Source organism: Anomaloglossus baeobatrachus, chromosome 12 (genome assembly GCF_048569485.1).
Source record: "Anomaloglossus baeobatrachus isolate aAnoBae1 chromosome 12, aAnoBae1.hap1, whole genome shotgun sequence".
Lineage (NCBI taxonomy): Eukaryota > Metazoa > Chordata > Amphibia > Anura > Aromobatidae > Anomaloglossus > Anomaloglossus baeobatrachus.
Window position 1 is genome coordinate 131,085,592 of NC_134364.1, and position 22,236 is coordinate 131,107,827.

Sequence of the window (22,236 nt, forward strand, 5' to 3'; positions counted from 1 at the left end):
TGCTGGAAGGCTTCATATTGTGGAGGGTTAATGCAAAAAAATACATAGACATCCTTAATAAGAAAATGCTGCCTTCTGCTCAACACCTGTTTTCGGGGCATTATATCTTCCAGGATGATAATGCTCCTTGTCACAGAGCTAAGACAGTAACGGAATGGAAACAAAAGAACAAGGTGGCTACTACTGACCGGCCAGCCCAGTCCCCGGACCTCAATCTAATGGAAAATGTGTGGCACAAGGTATCAATAGAGATTTCTAAAAAATCAGCCAAGGACCAATAGAGAGTTGATTGAGGCTTTGATACAGGCCTGGAACCTCATCATCACTGGTGACCATCTGCAGAAGCTCGTGCACTCAATGCCACAGAGATGCAAAGGCCAATAAAGTATTAGAAGCTAAAGATATACTTAAAAGGCCCCGAATCAGGACTCTGAATTACATAAAAAATAATAAATCTTGAATTTTACTTTTTAAGTCTGTGTGAACTTGCATTGGACGTTAATGAACTTAGAAACCTGTTCCCCATTCTACACACTGCACTGGTGCAGGTATGGTTATGCTGTAAAAAAAATATCAAAAATGCACATAGCAAAACAATCTATACACTTGGGACATTCAAAAATGAGTCTGGCTTACAATGAGGGATTCCAAAAACATATGTTCCACCAGTTTCACTGTAGAGATGCAGAAGTATGAAATCTATAGTTTTCTTTATGCCTATGCAGGACTTATGAACACCACTGTATCTATCAACACATACTATATCACAAAACTGAGTACACCCCTTACTTTTTTGGAAATATTTTACATCTTTTCATGGGGAAACACTGACGTTATGACACAATGTGTAATGTCCAGCGTGTATAACAGTGTACATTTGGTGTGCCCTCTAAATAACCCCACACAGATTAATGACTAAACAAAACTGAGTACACCCCTAAGTGAAAATGATCAAATTGTGACCAAAGTTTCAATATTTTGTGTGGCCACCATTATTTTCAAGGACAGCCTTAACTGTTTATAGGAGCCACTGGAATCCTCTTCTGTCCTCCATTGGCACATATATGCATGCTATGGGTCTGATTCATCAAGAGCGGCGTGCTGAAGGGGGTGTACTGTATACAGACGCCTCCTCATGACTCGGTAGCATGTGGCGAGCTGCGTGCACCACGCCGGAAATCTCACTCCAGATATCGCTTGTTCCATACATTTCAACACAGCCAGGAGAAAGTAGCTTGAAAACTCCAAAAGCCGGAACGTTTTGTCACAACTCCGCGCTGTGACTTTTCATCTGGCGTGAAAGCTCTGATGAATCTTGTCCTAAGTGTATATACATCCACACTGATACATCCATATAATATATACATCCACACTGGACAAGATCACTGGCATCCATTACACACCATTTGCTACGAGTGCAGTGATCTGCTCTATCCCGGAGGGAGGTGCACACATCGAGCGTCTACACCGTCCTCGGCACTGGCTCCAGTAACTGACATCTGCACAGAAAGATACAGCTCGGACCTGTCCGCTGTTCTAGAATCTGCCTTATTGTGTCCCTACATCCAGAGCATGGGCCTTCATTACCATCACAGAACACTGCACTCACCTCCTCCTTATCTGTAGTGTGTATGTCATCTGTCATTAACCAGTTCAGGACCGGCACATTTCCCCCCCCCTTGATCCGGATCAGACACATTTCCATACACACTATTACCCCATTATGCCCTTTGAGCTGCAGATGCATCATCTACATGTCCAACAGCCAGAGCTAGGCGCCACCCATTGCTGTTAAACATTTAGATGCCACTGTCAATATTTAACGGTGGCATTGAAATGGCATAGCTGCACACACTGGTTTCCTTAACCCCCGATGAGTTATCATGGCAGCCAGGGATCTACTAAAGGTCCTTCGCGGCCATAGGCTGAGCTACATAAGAGACCATGAGTTACACTGTATACTGCAATACTGTGCACCCTTCTCATGCAAATCCGTTTTGCTGTTTTAGAGAAATCCATTGACTGGAGGGCACTGCCTCTCTCCTTTTTATTCCTTTTCTGCTGCCTATTAAAGCGCACTAATCACCAGGATTTTCCTATATAACCTAAATCCAGGCTATACTGGCACGATCAGGCTGATTCTATACATACAGTGCTATACTGGCGCTATCAGGCTGATTCTATACATACAGTGCTATACTGGCGCTATCAGGCTGAGTCTATACATACAGTGCTATACTGGTACTATCAGGCTGATGCTATACATACAGTGCTATACTGGCACTATCAGGCTGATTCTATACATACAGTGCTATACTGGCACTATCAGGCTGATGCTATACATACAGTGCTATACTGGCACTATCAGGCTGATTCTATACATACAGTGCTATACTGGTACTATCAGGCTGATTCTATACATACAGTGCTATACTGGCACTATCAGGCTGATGCTATACATACAGTGCTATACTGGCACTATCAGGCTGATTCTATACATACAGTGCTATACTGGCGCTATCAGGCTGATTCTATACATACAGTGCTATACTGGCGCTATCAGGCTGATTCTATACGTACAGTGCTATACTGGCACTTTCAGGCTGATTCTATACATACAGTGCTATACTGGCGCTATCAGGCTGATTCTATACATACAGTGCTATACTGGCACTATCAGGCTGATTCTATACATACAGTGCTATACTGGCACTATCAGGCTGAGCCAGAAGGTGCGGGGCCTCAGCCAACAAAGCGATACCAGGAAGCAACATTTTTCTGTTGGCTGAGGCCCCGCCCCTTCTGGTCACATGGGTATGACCTCACACTGGTCCTGCTAGTGAAAAAGTAAATGGATTATATAATACTTATGCTAGTTCTAACAGGGGGAGGGGATAACTATGATCACCCCCAGATATGATCTGCTCCTCAGCTGCTGTCACTCAAGAAGTTGATCATTTTATAAACTTTACTTTCTTGGATTTCAGAATCGATACATCCGAGAAACGTGGCAGATTTTTAAGTTGTCTTCGCGATGGGCTTGTTTTAAAGATTATTCAATAAAAGATTCTTCATTTTTATCAGGCACCTTATCCCATTCCTCTACACGTCTGTCACTACATGTCTCACATAGAAGAAAGTATCTTCTATGCTATAGTGGGGTGTGATCTATGTTTTTTTTTCTCCCCTGTATATTGCTGCCTGCTTATGATTGGTCAACATTATACAAGGGTAAAAGTACTCACCCCCAGAGAGAGATTTCTGATGACATCTCCTTCAACTTGACATAAATGTGAACCTCAATAAATAATGAGTATAAGCGCAGCCATGTAAACGCTGCTACATATATTCTGTCTTTTTCAAGTTCTCTTAACCTTGAAGTGGCCAAGATAAGTAAGGTAACTGCTGGTGCTTTCCTGAAGCCTCTGCAACAATAACTATACAGTGGAAGCTCGCTTAACGAGTAACCCAGTTAGCAAGTATTTGGCTGAACGGATGTTGATCTCCCTAAGGTCAACCATTGTTGCTTATGTAGTCTTCTACTAGGCAATGCTCCCACTAGCCAGTTTCCTACTCCACACTGATGAGGGGCAAATACCCCGAAACAGCTGTCTGGATGGATACCATGTTTGGCATAGGTGGTCTCCTTGACTAGAGACTGCCCTTCCCGTGGTTGTTCCTTCCCGGTGAAAGACCTGGCTAGTTTCCTGCCAGCGTTGAGAAACGTGATGGTGTCTATGCAGGCTTTCTTGTTCTGTAAATTTGTAACTCAGTTTACGAGCAAGTTTTGCTGTACGAGCAAAATACTCACTGCACACACTTCCGGTTCCGTACTTTAACCGCGCTTTGACCTGCTCTTGCAGTCCACACAAGCACGCTCAAACACACACACACACACACACACACACATATTATGCTCACCTTACCTTCCGTTCTATCGCCAGCCTCCTGGTTCTTGTAGTTCACCAGTACAGGATGTGTATCGGGTAACCATCGCAACGAGGGAGGAACGTCCGCTGTCAGCCGCTACTCAAAGGCAGCTCGCTGACCAATCAGAGGCAAGCGGCTCCTGCCTTGGGCGTCAGCGCTCTGGGAGCGGAAGGTCCAACAGCGGAAGGTCCGGCATCGGTCGCGATGGTTACCCGATACACATTCTGTACTGGCGAACTACAAGATCCATGAGGCCGGCGAGGGAACGGAAGGTAAGGTGATCATATGTGTGTGTGTGTGTGTGTAATGGCACAATAGGGGACCAGATGGGACATGTAACAAGTTGGGGAAGAATTGTCTGAGCTTGCATTACTTCCTATGGGAAATCTTGCTTTGCTGAACAAGTAACTTGGTTTACAAGCCACTCCCAGAACGGATTGTTCTCGTTAACCAAGGTTCCACTGTGTGTGTACCCCGTGTCTAAACGACACCACGTGCATATATCCTTCTACCTTGGCAATGCAGAGGAAGAATACAAAAATAAATAAATAGATTGTATACGGCAGTGCAGCCTCTATTCCATGGTGTGATGAGTTGAACAGGCTAAAACTGGTGAAGGGTCCATTTAAGTGCCGCTGTCAGTGATTGACACTAGCGTGTAGGGTTTTTTCTGCAGTGATCTGTATCTATAGGCTGCAGCTTTGATGTCAGGATTAATGATGGAGGGGGGGGAAGCTTACAATACTTTCACCCACGCTGAGCTCCTTGAGCACCCGCCCTGAGCTCCGTGAGCACCCGCCCTGAGCTCCGTGAGCACCCGCCCTGAGCTCCGTGAGCACCCGCCCTGAGCTCCGTGAGCACCCGCGCTGAGCTCTGTGATCTTCATTGGCTGAGCCCCATCGTTGTCTGTACACAGTGACTGGGAGCACCCGCCCTGAGCTCTGTGATCACCCGCGCTGAGCTCTGTGATCACCCGCGCTGAGCTCTGTGATCTTCATTGGCTGAGCCCCATCGTTGCCTGTACACAGTGACTGGGAGCACCCGCCCTGAGCTCCGTGAGCACCCGCCCTGAGCTCCGTGAGCACCCGCCCTGAGCTCCGTGAGCACCCGCCCTGAGCTCCGTGAGCACCCGCCCTGAGCTCCGTGAGCACCCGCCCTGAGCTCCGTGAGCACCCGCGCTGAGCTCCGTGATCTTCATTGGCTGAGCTCCGTGAGCACCCGCCCTGAGCTCTGTGATCTTCATTGGCTGAGCTCCGTGAGCACCCGCCCTGAGCTCTGTGATCTTCATTGGCTGAGCCCCATCGTTGTCTGTACACAGTGACTGGGAGCACCCGCCCTGAGCTCTGTGATCACCCGCGCTGAGCTCTGTGATCACCCGCGCTGAGCTCTGTGATCACCCGCGCTGAGCTCTGTGATCTTCATTGGCTGAGCCCCATCGTTGCCTGTACACAGTGACTGGGAGCACCCGCCCTGAGCTCTGTGATCACCCGCGCTGAGCTCTGTGATCTTCATTGGCTGAGCCCAATAATTTGCTGTACAGTGACTGGGAGCAGCGATGGGGAATCTTGATTGAAAACCTTTCGGCTGGAAGAAAAAAAATAGCAAATTTATTTAACGATTTTTAAGACTCTTGAAGCCAAGTGCAAATATCATGGATTTCCAATGTTAAATTGGATTTGGTTGCGGTTTGTGACCAAATCCATAGCAGAAATTTTCCAAAAAGAGTGAATAGACTGTGAAGACTAGAATATAAAAGTTTTGTATTTTTTTTTCTTTATTCAAAGTAGTGAAGCATAAAACCCCTGTAAATGTGGAATCCCCGTACTTGTATCTTGCCGCAGACTATAGCTATAATGGCAGCTCTACTTTCCCGGCTTCAGTGTTTGCTTTGCATCATAAATTGGCGTACCAAAGCTGTGAAGTCCATCGCACAGCTCACTCACCCTGCGCACAGTCTCCGTAGTGATTGAATACGTTTTACCAACCCTCATCCACAATATTGGTACTGTCATGTGACTTCCTGGCCAGACAATGTGCAGCATATCCAACCCATGTAATGAAAAAGTAGTTGGTACCACAAAATAAGCTAGTCATGGCTCGGGGAAGGCCACCATAACAAGGTGCTTCATCCAAAAGCAGGCCTGAAAAGGAGCAAGAGACTAAACATAAAGGAAATGTAACACTGTACTAAGGGAGACTCTGAAGGTACAGTGTAGCTTCAGGGTGCAGTTAGCAGGCAAACCACCAGAGGGCAGTAGAGTAGTCAGTAAACCAGGTCAGCAGCAGGAGGTCTCGTCAATAGCATAGGGATAATCAAATCGTGGTCAGGTGATAGCCGAGTGCCATAAGCCGGCAAGTCACATGCAACAGAGGGGAGAGATGGAGCCACAGTTAGGAATGAGGATACAGATCAGGTGCCGTTAAGTCCAAGTACAAACAAGGGAGGACAAACAGGTCAGGATAGGGATAAGACTGACAGGGAAGCGTACACAGTAGTCAGGGATTGGGTCAGACGGACGAACAAGAAGAGTACGGGTCAGAACAAGGAAGCTGGGAGGCAGGACAGATCAGGTAACTCACCAGAGCCAGTAACACACGCTGCAGAGCATAAACTATCACTGGCACTGAACCGGAGGTGCAGCACCAGGATATAGTGTCCCGGAAAGCGGAGCAAGGCAGGGAGGAGTTAACCCCTGATAAGACCAGTCCAGAACTGGGTGAAAAATCAAACCACGGCAGCCAATACAGACCTGGATCATGACAGGAATTGGCTAAAATTGTTTGAAATGGTAATAAAGCAGAATATGTGATTAAAATAACATTTATGATGATTCCACTGGTCGGCACTTGAGGACAGCGATTAGCTGCAGCGGTCACATTCTGGTAGTTGGCACGTTATCAGTGCAGACTGTCAGGAGGGCCGGCCCAGTAAGGTTTTTTCTATGTGAATGGAAGTTATTCTGTTGCATCCACTGCTTTTCAGACGTTTTAAAAATATTGGACAACCCCTTTTAAGGTGCGGACGGCTCTATTAGCAACTCCCATCTCTGTAAATGGAGAGACGCCCCTTTTATCTGAAGTTTGGCCACTGGTTAGAACAGGGAATATGGGACCCCACCTTATGAAGAGGAGTGGGATCCAACTATTAGACATCAATAGCATAGCCTTTTTATATGCCAGAATGGCAAGATGGCACAACTAGAAACACTCCCCTGCTTCCCATCTGGGTTGGGGCAGAGACCCTGATTCTAGGGATTTGTCACTTACTGATCTTTGATAAAATCATTGTTTTATCTGCTGCAGATCTGCCAGTCCTCTGAATGCTGAGCTGTGTAACCCCGCCCACAGCATTGATTGGCAGCTCTCTGCTCATAAAACACTGATTTTATCAAAACTACAGCAAGTAGCCAAGTAAGTGACCCATTGCTGAAGTCAATTATGGTTTTTCATCAATCGATGAAAACATTTATATTGCTCTCAGATTAGGTGGCAAAAACCTGATCCACAGAATCCGAGAACGTTAGTGTTGGAAGGGTCCTCCAGGGTCATCGTGTCTAACCCCCACACAATGCAGGAGTCACTAAACCATCTCCATCAGATGTCTGTCCAGCCTCTGAAGACTTCCATTGAAGGGGCCACCTCCCGTGGTCGCCTGCTCCACTCATTCATGACCCTTAAGCGGGCTTTACACGCTACGACATCGCTAATGCGGAGTCGTTAGGGTCACGGAATTCGTGACGCACATCCGGTCGCTTTAGCGATGCCGTTGCGTGTGACATCGATAAGCAATTTTGCATCGTTGCAAAAACGTGCAAAATCGCTAATCGGCGACACGGGGGTCCATTCTCAAATCTCGTTACTGCAGCAGTAACGAGGTTGTTCCTTGTTCCTGCGGCAGCACACATCGCTGCGTGTGACGCCGCAGGAACGAGGAAGCTCCCCTTACCTGCCTCCCGGCCGCTATGCGGAAGGAAGGAGGTGGGCGGGATGTTACGTCCCGCTCATCTCCGCCCCTCCGCTGCTATTGGGCGGCGGTTCAGTGACGTTTCAGTGACGTCGCTGTGACGCCGCACGGACAGCCCCCTTAGAAAGGAGGCGGTTCGCCGGTCACAGCGACGTCGCCGGACAGGTAAGTATGTGTGACGGCATGGGCAATGTTGTGCGGCACGGGCAGCGATATGCCCGTGTCGCGCAACAGATGGGGGCGGGTACCCACACTAGCGATATCGGGACCGATATCGCAGTGTGTAAAGTAGCCTTTAGTGTCAAAACGTTTAATCTAATCTGTATCTTTTCAGTTTCATTCCTTGAGCTAATGAGAATAAGGATGATCCCTCTGCAGTGTGACTGCCCTTCAGGTATGGGTAGACCGCTATTAAGTCTCCTCTCAGCCTTGTTTTTTGCAAGATAAAGCATTCCCGCTCCTGGTAGGACACAGTTTGCAGTCCGGTCACCATCCTGGTCGCTCTTCTCTGAACTTGCTCCAGTTTTTCAATATCTTTTCTTAAAATGTGGCGCCCAGAACTGGAGCCCGTATTCCGGGGGTAATCCCTTCACAGGATCTAGATTCGTTGCTTCTCTTAATTGACTGATTTCTTTCAATCTCAAAGTGTTTTCCCTTGATGGGGAAAATGCAATAAAATAATAGAGCATGACCTATCTGACCACTTTTGCTTACTTGGCTGCTGCACTGACATCTCATTGAATCATATCAGCGCTGCTGCCAATCATTTGACTATTTATGCCAGTAATTGGCTGCAGTGGTCACTTGTCAGAATTGCATCTTTTCTGCTGGTAATCCTGGCAGAGTGCTGCAGCCATTGGGGATTTACCAGGTAATTAATGCTCTATTCTTTTATTGCATTGCTTTAGTTTCCTTTTTTTTCTTTTTCTTTTTTTATTTTATTTTTAGTTGAAAAGCAAATAGAAACCGCGAGGTTAGGAGTCTATAAGTAATTAATAGTACAAGCACACACCGGATAAACGGCCATATCTTACGCCTCCTTCACACGACCGGTAAAATACCGCACGTGTGGCACGTCCTGCTTTGACCACCTGTTTATGGGTATGTGCCATCCATGTGTACGTGTCTCCAGTATGGGTGCGTCTATGACTAAGGGCCACACTGGCCTGAAACGCGTAAGACGTTGCCTTTTAACTTTGGATGTCCCTCTAACGCATGTTAGTTTTAACATTTTTTCAAATAAAATGAGTTTTTAAAAAAAATAATTACACTTTTTGGACGTTGTTGCTGGATTAGGAAAGGAATTTCCATTGCTAGCTGTCTGTGCGACACCTACCTACCTACCCTGAAATGAATGGGTTTTTTTATGTGATAAAGAGCTGAAAAGATAGATGATAGACAGATTTTACAGCTATTTACCAAATAAATAAATAATTGAAAGAAAAAAATGTCATGGCGTCCCCCTATTTTTGATATCTAGCAAAGTTAAAGCAGACAGCTGGGAGCTGATATTATTTCCATGCTAGGAAGGAAGACCCATGGTTATTTGGCCCTTCCCAGCCTAAAAATACCGTCCCGCAGCCACCCTAGAAGTGGTGCATCACATTAAATGCCCTATTTCTGGTCGTTTGCTCAGATTCTTCGCAATTTGTCCTCGTGCGGTGGCAATTAGATTAATACTTTTGGGGGTTGATGTCAGTTTTGTATCAAGTCCAGAGGTTAGTAATAGAAAGGTCTATCAGACCCATTTCTAGCCTAGTAAAAAAAGACACATACAAAAAAAAAAATTATTTCAATAAACGATTCCCAAAACTTTCCCTTGTTTAGCATTTTATTAAAAGCCAAAACACCCATGCAGCTTTACAGTCCAGAACAAACCTGGCAAAGTCTATGGAGCATAGTTCTGACACTCCATAGACTTTGATTGGAGGCCATTCCGGGGCACACTGCGCTGTGTAAGACCCAGTGCCTCTAAAGAGCAGTACAAATATATAAAAAAGACTGACCTGCACATCTAACAGGTGTGAACAGGTGCTAGCTGAAAACATATAACTACAAAACACATACAGCTGCACTTTAGAATGCTAACAATGTATAAGAGAACTCTGGCATTGCATTACTGCTATGGGAGATAGAGATATTTAGCTTATGTATTGGCCAATGCATGTGAGCCCAGTAACCAGTGACCAGGTGACTTCTTATATACTGGGAGCCAAATGTAAAATGCCTCTATCTGGGTTAAAAACCATGTCTGGGCATAAAGGATCCAGCTGTAAAGGGAGGATAGACACAGCCTGGTTATAGGGCGGAGTGGTCAGTCAGAAAGAAATGCACTACAAATATATCAAAAAGACTGACCTGCACATATAACAAGTGTGAACAGGTGCCAGTTGAAAACACAGTATAATTACAAAAATATATACAAGTCCCAGTATAAGAGATTACCTTGTTGTGGTTACTGAGCTCACACGCATTGGCCAATACATAAGCTAAGTAACTCCTTTTTCAAATATTGCTATAGCAGTAATGCAATACCAGAGTTCCCTTATTCATTGTTAGCATTTTAGAGTGCAGCTGTGTGTATTTTTGTACCTCTAAAGAGCCGTGACATGAGTAATGTTACTGCTGTTCATGATCACTCGGTCACCAAGTCACTCCGGGTCACACTGCGCTGTATGCGTGAAGAGAGGTGACCTCACTAACATAATTGCGCATCTATTATTTATTTATTTTTTTTTGGGGGGAGGGGGTTTGTAATGGAGGTATTTAATAGGCTCCTCTCCATTACTAACACCAGGGCTTGATGCCAGGTGACACTACACAGCTGACATCAACCCCAGCTACTGTTACCCTGATTGCAAGCACACCAGGGCTAAAGTGATGTGCCACTTCTGGGGCAGCTGTGGGCTGCTATTTTCAGACTGAGGAGGGCTCAATAACTATGGACCTTCCCAGCATGATAATACCAGCAATGGATGCCACATATCCAAATACAGTTAAAACAAAAAAGGATCGCTAGCCAACACCACCAAAGAGAGATCTATTAACACTACAGATGAGCGAACCTGAAAAGTAAAGTTCAGTATTCATACCGAACACGGACTTTACTAAAAAGATCAGTGCTTGAGTTCAGGTGCTTTACGTATGCTGAGCCCCCGAGCGAGCAGCGCTGTGCTCCAGTACGCTCGGCGCTCAGCCCCCACTGGAACGGCTCACACTGGGGTAACAACAGCATGATCACATGTAGTGTGTACAAAAAAAGGAAAATGCCAGCCCCCGTAATTGAACTCTTTATGGCTTGCGGCCTGTAGGTGAAGACCCGATCCGCCCAATCAGTGACTTCCATTGGGATTCAGGTCATGTCTGGGTCCCAACCCAAACTTTATAGAAAGTCTGGCGGAACCTGCCGACCCGAACTTCCATCTCTAATGAAGACTTGGGACAAATCACAAAACGTTCTCTGCAGGGGGAGCAGACAGGCGCCATCACCCCTCCTCTCCTGGCCTCTTGTCTGGTCTGTAATAACCATTATTGAACATAATTGGCTTACAACACACAAAATGACTGAAGGCATGATAAAAAAAAAAAATAAAAAAAAATATATTACACTGTATATATACTGTATATATACAGTGTGTCCACCCATGTCCTGTCCACAGCCATTAACCTGAGAACGGTGGCAGCTATAGACATAGAAGTGGTGTCTAGGTATAGTAAAGTAGCCATGCGCTACGGAATGAAACCACCTATAGCGCCACCTGGTGGAAAACAACGGAGTTAGCATTTTTATCTCGAAAACGGAACGAAATAGAGAAAAAAAGTGAATTACAAAGTTTTGGGCATCATCAATTCAATCTGAATCCACACCTTGCACAGAAATGCTATGATTAGAACGTGTAAAGCTCACAAGGCTGCGGACGTGAAGCGATACCTCATGGAGACCTTCCTACAAGTCATTGGGTATGGAGCTGTGTGGAGTGGCCTCCGCTCTCCTGACCTGACCCCATTGCACTTCTTTCTGTGAGGTCACATCAAACAGCAGGTGTATGCGACCCCTCCCCCAACATTGCAGGACCTACCACCACGTATCACAGATGTGTGCAAACGTGTCACCTGCCATATTGCACAACGTGCAGCAAGATACAGTATGCTGTGCAGAGGCCAGATGTGCATTGCAGCAAGATACAGTATGCTGTGCAGCGTCCAGATGTGCATTACAGCAAGATACAGTATGCTGTGCAGAGGCCAGATGTGCATTACAGCAAGATACAGTATGCTGTGCAGAGGCCAGATGTGCATTGCAGCAAGATACAGTATGCTGTGCAGAGGCCAGATGTGCATTGCAGCAAGATACAGTATGCTGTGCAGAGGCCAGGTGTGCATTGCAGCCAGATACAGTATGCTGTGCAGAGCCCAGATGTGCATTGCAGCCAGATACAGTATGCTGTGCAGAGGCCAGATGTGCATTACAGCAAGATACAGTATGCTGTGCAGAGGCCAGATGTGCATTGCAGCAAGATACAGTATGCTGTGCAGAGGCCAGATGTGCATTGCAGCAAGATACAGTATGCTGTGCAGAGGCCAGATGTGCATTGCAGCAAGATACAGTATGCTGTGCAGAGGCCAGATGTGCATTGCAGCAAGATACAGTATGCTGTGCAGAGGCCAGATGTGCATTGCAGCAAGATACAGTATGCTGTGCAGAGGCCAGATGTGCATTGCAGCAAGATACAGTATGCTGTGCAGAGGCCAGATGTGCATTGCAGCAAGATACAGTATGCTGTGCAGAGGCCAGATGTGCATTGCAGCCAGATACAGTATGCTGTGCAGAGGCCAGATGTGCATTGCAGCAAGATACAGTATGCTGTGCAGAGGCCAGATGTGCATTGCAGCAGGATACAGTATGCTGTGCAGAGTCCAGATGTGCATTGCAGCAAGATACAGTATGCTGTGCAGAGGCCAGATGTGCATTGCAGCCAGATACAGTATGCTGTGCAGAGGCCAGATGTGCATTGCAGCCAGATACAGTATGCTGTGCAGAGGCCAGATGTGCATTGCAGCCAGATACAGTATGCTGTGCAGAGGCCAGATGTGCATTGCAGCAAGATACAGTATGCTGTGCAGAGGCCAGATGTGCATTGCAGCCATATACAGTATGCTGTGCAGAGGCCAGATGTGCATTGCAGCCAGATACAGTATGCTGTGCAGAGGCCAGATGTGCATTGCAGCAGATACAGTATGCTGTGCAGAGGCCAGATGTGCATTGCAGCAGATACAGTATGCTGTGCAGAGGCCAGATGTGCATTGCAGCCAGATACAGTATGCTGTGCAGAGGCCAGATGTGCATTGCAGCCAGATACAGTATGCTGTGCAGAGGCCAGATGTGCATTGCAGCCAGATACAGTATGCTGTGCAGAGGCCAGATGTGCATTGCAGCCAGATACAGTATGCTGTGCAGAGGCCAGATGTGCATTGCAGCCAGATACAGTATGCTGTGCAGAGTCCAGATGTGCATTGCAGCCAGATACAGTATGCTGTGCAGAGTCCAGATGTGCATTGCAGCAAGATACAGTATGCTGTGCAGAGGCCAGATGTGCATTGCAGCAAGATACAGTATGCTGTGCAGAGGCCAGATGTGCATTGCAGCAAGATACAGTATGCTGTGCAGAGGCCAGATGTGCATTGCAGCCAGATACAGTATGCTGTGCAGAGGCCAGATGTGCATTGCAGCAAGATACAGTATGCTGTGCAGAGGCCAGATGTGCATTGCAGCAAGATACAGTATGCTGTGCAGAGGCCAGATGTGCATTGCAGCAAGATACAGTATGCTGTGCAGAGGCCAGATGTGCATTGCAGCAAGATAGAGTATGCTGTGCAGAGGCCAGATGTGCATTGCAGCAAGATACAGTATGCTGTGCAGAGGCCAGATGTGCATTGCAGCCAGATACAGTATGCTGTGCAGAGGCCAGATGTGCATTGCAGCCAGATACAGTATGCTGTGCAGAGGCCAGATGTGCATTGCAGCCAGATACAGTATGCTGTGCAGAGGCCAGATGTGCATTGCAGCCAGATACAGTATGCTGTGCAGAGGCCAGATGTGCATTGCAGCCAGATACAGTATGCTGTGCAGAGGCCAGATGTGCATTGCAGCCAGATACAGTATGCTGTGCAGAGGCCAGATGTGCATTGCAGCCAGATACAGTATGCTGTGCAGAGGCCAGATGTGCATTGCAGCCAGATACAGTATGCTGTGCAGAGGCCAGATGTGCATTGCAGCCAGATACAGTATGCTGTGCAGAGCCCAGATGTGCATTGCAGCCAGATACAGTATGCTGTGCAGAGCCCAGATGTGCATTGCAGCAAGATACAGTATGCTGTGCAGAGTCCAGATGTGCATTCCAGCAAGATACAGTATGCTGTGCAGAGTCCAGATGTGCATTGCAGCAAGATACAGTATGCTGTGCAGAGGCCAGATGTGCATTGCAGCCAGATACAGTATGCTGTGCAGAGGTCAGATGTGCATTGCAGCCAGATACAGTATGCTGTGCAGAGGCCAGATGTGCATTGCAGCCATATACAGTATGCTGTGCAGAGGCCAGATGTGCATTGCAGCAGATACAGTATGCTGTGCAGAGGCCAGATGTGCATTGCAGCAAGATACAGTATGTTGTGCAGAGGCCAGATGTGCATTGCAGCCATATACAGTATGCTGTGCAGAGGCCAGATGTGCATTGCAGCAAGATACAGTATGCCGTGCAGAGGCCAGATGTGCATTACAGCCAGATACAGTATGCCGTGCAGAGGCCAGATGTGCATTGCAGCCAGATACAGTATGCCGTGCAGAGGCCAGATGTGCATTGCAGCAAGATACAGTATGCCGTGCAGAGGCCAGATGTGCATTGCAGCCAGATACAGTATGCCGTGCAGAGTCCAGATGTGCATTGCAGCAAGATACAGTATGCCGTGCAGAGGCCAGATGTGCATTGCAGCAAGATACAGTATGCTGTGCAGAGGCCAGATGTGCATTGCAGCAAGATACAGTATGCTGTGCAGAGCCCAGATGTGCATTGCAGCCAGATACAGTATGCTGTGCAGAGGCCAGATGTGCATTACAGCAAGATACAGTATGCTGTGCAGAGGCCAGATGTGCATTACAGCAAGATACAGTATGCTGTGCAGAGGCCAGATGTGCATTGCAGCAAGATACAGTATGCTGTGCAGAGGCCAGATGTGCATTACAGCAAGATACAGTATGCTGTGCAGAGGCCAGATGTGAATTGCAGCTGACGGGGGACACTTTGAGCATCAAAGTTACATGAACGCCATATGCGTGACCAGCATTCATTGTTTTGGGGGGGGTCATGGGTTTCATATCATAGCATATCTGTATGCAAGGTGTCGATTCGTATTGAGTTGATGATGCCCTACAATTTTTTAATTCACTTTTTTTCTCTATCTCGTTCCGTTTTCGAGATAAAAATGCTAACTTCGTTGTTTTCCACCAGGTGGCGCTATAGGTGGTTTCATTGCGTAGCACATGGCTACTTTACTATACCTAGATACCACTTCTATGCCTATAGCTGCCGCCGTTCTCAAGTTAATGGCGATGGACAGGATATGGGTGGACACACTGTATATAGGTGCGGTGTATAGAGGATATAGGTGGACACGCTGTATATAGGTGTGGTGTATACAGGATATGGGTGGACACACTGTATATAGGTGCGGTGTATACAGGATATGGGTGGACACACTGTATATAGGTGCGGTGTATACAGGATATGGGTGGACACACTGTATATAGGTGCGGTGTATACAGGATATGGGTGGACACACTGTATATAGGTGCGGTGTATACAGGATATGGGTGGACACACTGTATATAGGTGCGGTGTATACAGGATATGGGTGGACACGCTGTATATAGGTGTGGTGTATACAGGATATGGGTGGACACACTGTATATAGGTGCGGTGTATACAGGATATGGGTGGACACACTGTATATAGGTGCGGTGTATACAGGATATGGGTGGACACACTGTATATAGGTGCGGTGTATACAGGATATGGGTGGACACACTGTATATAGGTGCGGTGTATAGAGGGTATGGGTGGACACACTGTATATAGGTGCGGTGTATACAGGATATGGGTGGACACACTGTATATAGGTGCGGTGTATACAGGATATGGGTGGACACACTGTATATAGGTGCGGTGTATACAGGATATAGGTGGACACACTGTATATAGGTGCGGTGTATACAGGATATGGGTGGACACTGTATATAGGTGCGGTGTATACAGGATATGGGTGGACACACTGTATATAGGTGCGGTGTATACAGGATATGGGTGGACACGCTGTATATAGGTGTGGTGTATACAGGATATGGGTGGACACGCTGTATATAGGTGTGGTGTATACAGGATATGGGTGGACACACTGTATATAGGTGCGGTGTATACAGGATATGGGTGGACACACTGTATATAGGTGCGGTGTATACAGGATATGGGTGGACACACTGTATATAGGTGCGGTGTATACAGGATATGGGTGGACACACTGTATATAGGTGCGGTGTATAGAGGGTATGGGTGGACACACTGTATATAGGTGCGGTGTATACAGGATATGGGTGGACACACTGTATATAGGTGCGGTGTATAGAGGGTATGGGTGGACACACTGTATATAGGTGCGGTGTATACAGGATATGGGTGGACACACTGTATATAGGTGCGGTGTATACAGGATATGGGTGGACACACTGTATATAGGTGCGGTGTATACAGGATATAGGTGGACACACTGTATATAGGTGCGGTGTATACAGGATATGGGTGGACACTGTATATAGGTGCGGTGTATACAGGATATGGGTGGACACACTGTATATAGGTGCGGTGTATACAGGATATGGGTGGACACGCTGTATATAGGTGTGGTGTATACAGGATATGGGTGGACACACTGTATATAGGTGCGGTGTATACAGGATATGGGTGGACACACTGTATATAGGTGCGGTGTATAGAGGGTATGGGTGGACACACTGTATATAGGTGCGGTGTATACAGGATATGGGTGGATACACTGTATATAGGTGCGGTGTATACAGGATATGGGTGGACACACTGTATATAGGTGCGGTGTATACAGGATATAGGTGGACACACTGTATATAGGTGCTGTGTATACAGGATATGGGTGGACATGCTGTATATAGGTGTGGTGTATACAGGATATGGGTGGACACACGGTATATAGGTGCGGTGTATACAGGATATGGGTGGACACTGTATATAGGTGCGGTGTATACAGGATATGGGTGGACACACTGTATATAGGTGCGGTGTATAGAGGGTATGGGTGGGGACACTATATAGGTGCGGTGTATACAGGATATGGGTGGACACACTGTATATAGGTGCGGTGTATACAGGATATGGGTGGACACACTGTATATAGGTGCGGTGTATACAGGATATGGGTGGACACACTGTATATAGGTGCGGTGTATACAGGATATGGGTGGACACACTGTATATAGGTGCGGTGTATACAGGATATGGGTGGACACTGTATATAGGTGCGGTGTATACAGGATATGGGTGGACACACTGTATATAGGTGCGGTGTATACAGGATATGGGTGGACACTGTATATAGGTGCGGTGTATACAGGATATGGGTGGACACACTGTATATAGGTGCGGTGTATACAGGATATGGGTGGACACTGTATATAGGTGCGGTGTATACAGGATATGGGTGGACACACTGTATATAGGTGCGGTGTATAGAGGGTATGGGTGGGGACACTGTATATAAGAAATGGGACTAAAGATTATTGGAGGAAAATTGATTTTATGTACTCACTTCACGTGAAACAAAGTGTAAATCCTTATATATCCCGCTGATGTGAATTATTAATTGCATCTTCTGAGAGTATAGATGCAATGTAAAAAGTTACATATAAAGTGCCAGCAGTATAGAGAGTATATAGATTGAAGTCACGGTAGCCGCTGCATAGGTGCCCGGACTGGAGGTTTCCCAGCAGAACATCGGTCTGAGCATTGCACAACCTCCTGCCTTTTGCCTCTTCTCATAGTGCACCTGTGCTGTTTCTTGCCCCGATATCCATGCACAATGCACTTATCCATTGACATACTGTAAAAAGAAAAAAATCTGGATTATAGAACCAGGTCACCTCCTTTAATGACGTCCTAGTCCAGTCCTAATACTCTCGGGCCCCTTGCAGACACTTTCAGAGGTAGACGCAGATCAGCGCACCGCAAACTGCAAAGCACTGTGGCCCCAATTCATCAATGTGTTTTGCCAGAAATTTGGTGTAAAACACTTTAATAAGTAGCAAAGTTTGTGTGCAACTCGAGTGTCATGATTCTGATGTGCAGAACATTGTGTATCGTTCTGCTGTGCTCTCCTGCAGAGCCGGTATATATTTGTTTATGGTGCAGAGCGTTTTGCAGGATGAATGCTCTGCGGGTTGCTTCACAGCACTGGGTTTCACGCTGGTCTTGGGAGATGCTTTCACAGATGCTTCTCGTTCCCGGTGATTGCTCTGCTTCATTAGGGAGCGTGTTAGCTCAGGACGCCGCCAGTCGTACCTCCTGGTTACAGTTGTGCTGTTGGCTCCCTTAGTGTTCAGTGTTCAAATCTTGGTCTCTCGACTCCGGACTGTTGCTTACCTGTCTCTGCCTGTCCTCCCCTGTTTTTGTTGTGACTTCCTGGCTTCTGACCTCGGACATCCTCCTGTCCACGTCCCTGCCTGCTCTCTGTGTTTTGTACGTACTCTCCTGGAACCATGACCTTCGGCTTGTATCTTGACCTCGTCTCTTCCCCCTGTATACTATCGTGCCCTTTTGGTTTATGATCTCGGCCTGTCTGACTACCTCTCCTTTTACTGTATACAAGTAGTGTCTAGCGCCACCTTGTGATAGTCATCACATCGAGGTTACGCAAAAATGTTGTGCCTTTTGTTGTTTTCATGCCATTTTCACCCAACTCCGCCAAACTGGATGGAACGGGGGGCATGGTGTCATAAAGCGTTTGTCAGACTCTTCTGATACGTTGATGACTCCAGCACACCCTTTCATGCCGGGACTTGATAATGTGGGGCTGACACTGTTCTGTCACATCCTGAATTAACGTTTCAGCACTTTATAATACAGCAGCCGTTCAGTGATAAGAGTCTGACGAGATCGCCTAGAATGTATAGGACGAGGTCATTTTCTTCTCAGGTGTCCTTCCAGGGACCATGTTTGGTATTTAGTGGGATCCCCACTGTAGATCCGTCATTAGATTAGATACTCTGATCTAGTTGGCTCAGATGCTTGTGACTCCAGTTTTGTTTTTCTTCCCCGGCTTGCATCACATCAGCTTTAAAGGGGATCTCTTATTCAGAGGATCAGTGATCATTGATTGGTGGGTGTGTGACCACTGGGATCCATATTGAAAGGTAAAAGGGGGAACGTTTATTCCAGGTGGAGCACGTTTATCCTCACAATGGAGAAGTAGGATGGATGATGGCCCACCGCTCCATTCATTCTCTATGGGGCTACTGGAAGAAGCCGAATACAGCCGTATACCCTTACGGAAAGAATGGAGGAGCGCTCGATGTAGAAGTTCCCCATTCTCCCGATTTAGCGGGATCCCAATGGTTGGACCACCACAAATAAATAGGTTAACATCTAAGCAGAGGACCCCTTTGACAACTGACCGTTTGATGCTTGGACATATGCTATTGTCATGTGTTGTGGATGATCGGCGTATACAAGCCCCCCTGACCTGTCCTTTGCTCTGTACATACCGTAACTTTGTATACAGCTCCCCCCCTTTCAGGCTGTCTCTTCCCCTCTCCTTCCCCACTTATTGCCTTCATCATTATGCAGAATGAGGGAATTGCTTGTTACAGGACTTGGAGGCCCTGCATCCTGTTTTCCTTTGAGGCACTGCTTTATTTACCCATTTAAATCAACCTTCTCAGCGCTTGTAGTCAAACCGGTAGCAGAGTGAAGAAATGTCCAGTTGGACTGCGAAGCAGAGAGTCTTCTCTGGGGGCGTGCGCTTTCAACCCTCCCTCCCAGATGCTGCCAATCATAGCAGTGTGTGAGACTGCTAGATCAGCAGCAGAGCTGTGATTGGCCTCATTTTACAAGGAAGGGGGTTAAGTGCACGCCCTCAGAGAAGACTCTGAAGAAACGTCCAGTTGGACTGTGCAGCAGAGATTTCAGAGTCTTCTCTGAACCCTACCTCCCAGATGCTGCCAATCATAGCAGTGTGTGAGACTGCTAGGTCAGCTGCAGAGCTGTGATTGGCCAAAAGGAGGGGTGAAGTGCACGCCCCCAGAGAAGACTTTGAAGAAATGCCCAGCTGGACTGTGAAGCAGATATTTCAGAGTCTCCTCTGGGGGTGTGCACTTTCAACCCTCCCAAATGCTGCCAATCATAGCAGTGTGTGAGACTGCTAGATCAGCTGCAGAGCTGTGATTGGCTGAAAGGAAGGGTTAAGTGCACGCCGTCAGAGAAGACTCTAAAGGAACGTCCAGTTGGGCCGTTAGATCAGCTGCAGAGCTGTGATTGGCTGAAAGGAGGGGTGAAGTGCACACCCCAGAGAAGACTCTGAAGAAACGCCCAGTTGGACTGTGCAGCAGAGATTTCAGAGTCCTCTCTAGGGGCGTGCACTTTCAACCCTCCGTCACATCACAAATGCTGCCAATCATAGCAGTGTGTGAGACTGCTAGGTCAGCTGCAGAGCTGTGATTGGCTGAAAGGAGGGGTTAAGTGCACGCCCCTAGATTAGACTGAAGAAACGCCCAATTGAGCTGTGAAGCAGAGATTTTTAGAGTTTTCTCTGGGGGTGTGCACTTTCAACCTTCCTTCTCAGCTGCTGCCATCATAGCAGTGTGTGAGACTGTAGGTCAGCTTCAGAGCTGTGATTGGCTGAAGGGAGGGGTTAAGTGCACGCCCCCAGAGAAGACTGTGAAGAAACGCCCAGTCGCACTACAAGCAGAGATTTCACATGCTGCGCTCCAAAAACATCAAATCTGAATATCTTTGTAGTGGAACGACGCAGCGCAAAATGGAAAAAATCGTCAGAATCCCGTGAAGTCAGATTTTTCTTTAGTAAGTGACCGGTCTTGTTTAGTTATATTTTGTATGGAATTTAAGCGGTAATTGGAAGCAGCAGCAGTGCGGTGTTAACGTGTTTTGTTTGGTTGCAGCCTGGAGTTCTGTGAGGCGTCCTCTCTGTATGAAGACCGGTCGTGTCTATGGCCTCAGACCCAGAAGCCACAGAAGATGGTTATTCGACAGACCTTGCAAAACCTCTCTATTTCCAGTATTTGGAGCGAGCTCTGCGGCTGGATCAGTTTCTTCGCCAAACATCTGCTATATTCAACAGAAACCTTTCCAGGTAACCTGAGGACTGCTTATGTCCTTTGATAATTATAGGCCATGGACGTTTTCATTGCTGACATTTGGTGCAGAAGAAACTGAGGGAGCCAATACTTATAGCACTTCATACTTTGTAGAGGACATTTTCCAGCCTTAAATTGCGTCCTAAGCCAACGACATAATCTCACAGCGGACCTTTAACAATTGTTCCTCTTGGTTTATTAAGGGTTAATGTATTTGCAGACTTCAGCGGTTCACTGCACATTAGAACCTTGATCTGTTAGATCCGTACCTGGCAGACAGTGATCCCTTTGCTCATGTGACATTAGTTTCCGATGTATGGAGAGTGCTCAGGAGCTGAGCCCGCAACACTCCCCACAGATGGCGGCTGTGTTACACAGGTGGCATCTACCTGTAACATCAAAGGCTAGAACATGCTCAGATCGCAGCTGTTTAAATATTGAAATGCCACTGTGCACGTGCACCGACTGCCATCACCTGTCCCCACTATTGTGGGGTGCCCATGACTTACTTTGGCACCCAGGGGCAGGTTGAAAGCTCCCGACTATGACGTGATTTCATCATTTTGAGTATACACTGCAGTTGTTATGATTCCTGTGTGCAGAACATTCTGTATTGTTCTGCTTTGCTCTCCTGCAGAGCCGGTATATGTTGCTTATGGTGCAGAGCATTTTGCAGGATGAGTGCTCTGCAGGTTATGTCACAGCACTGGGTTTCAGGCTAGTCCTGGGGGGGTGATCTCGCAGATGCTTCTCATTCCTGGTGATTGCTCTGCTTCATTAGGGAGCGTGTTAGCTCAGGACGCCGCCAGTCATACTTCCTGGTTACAGTTGTGCTGTTGGCTCCCGTGGTGCTCAGTGTTCAGATCTTGGTCTCTCGACTTCAGACTGTTGTTTA

The 22,236-nt window shown here is 47.0% G+C and overlaps 1 protein-coding gene across 1 annotated transcript in view; it reads left to right on the forward strand.

Moving 5' to 3' along the window:
- The window catches only part of INO80 (INO80 complex ATPase subunit), a 322,016-nt gene that overhangs the window by 15,468 nt on the left and 284,312 nt on the right, over window positions 1-22,236 (forward strand). The window contains exon 2 of the mRNA XM_075331242.1: window positions 21,147-21,337. Within this exon, the coding sequence (XP_075187357.1) occupies window positions 21,195-21,337 (143 nt within the window). The 5' untranslated portion in view covers window positions 21,147-21,194. The remainder of the gene's footprint in view (window positions 1-21,146; window positions 21,338-22,236) is intronic.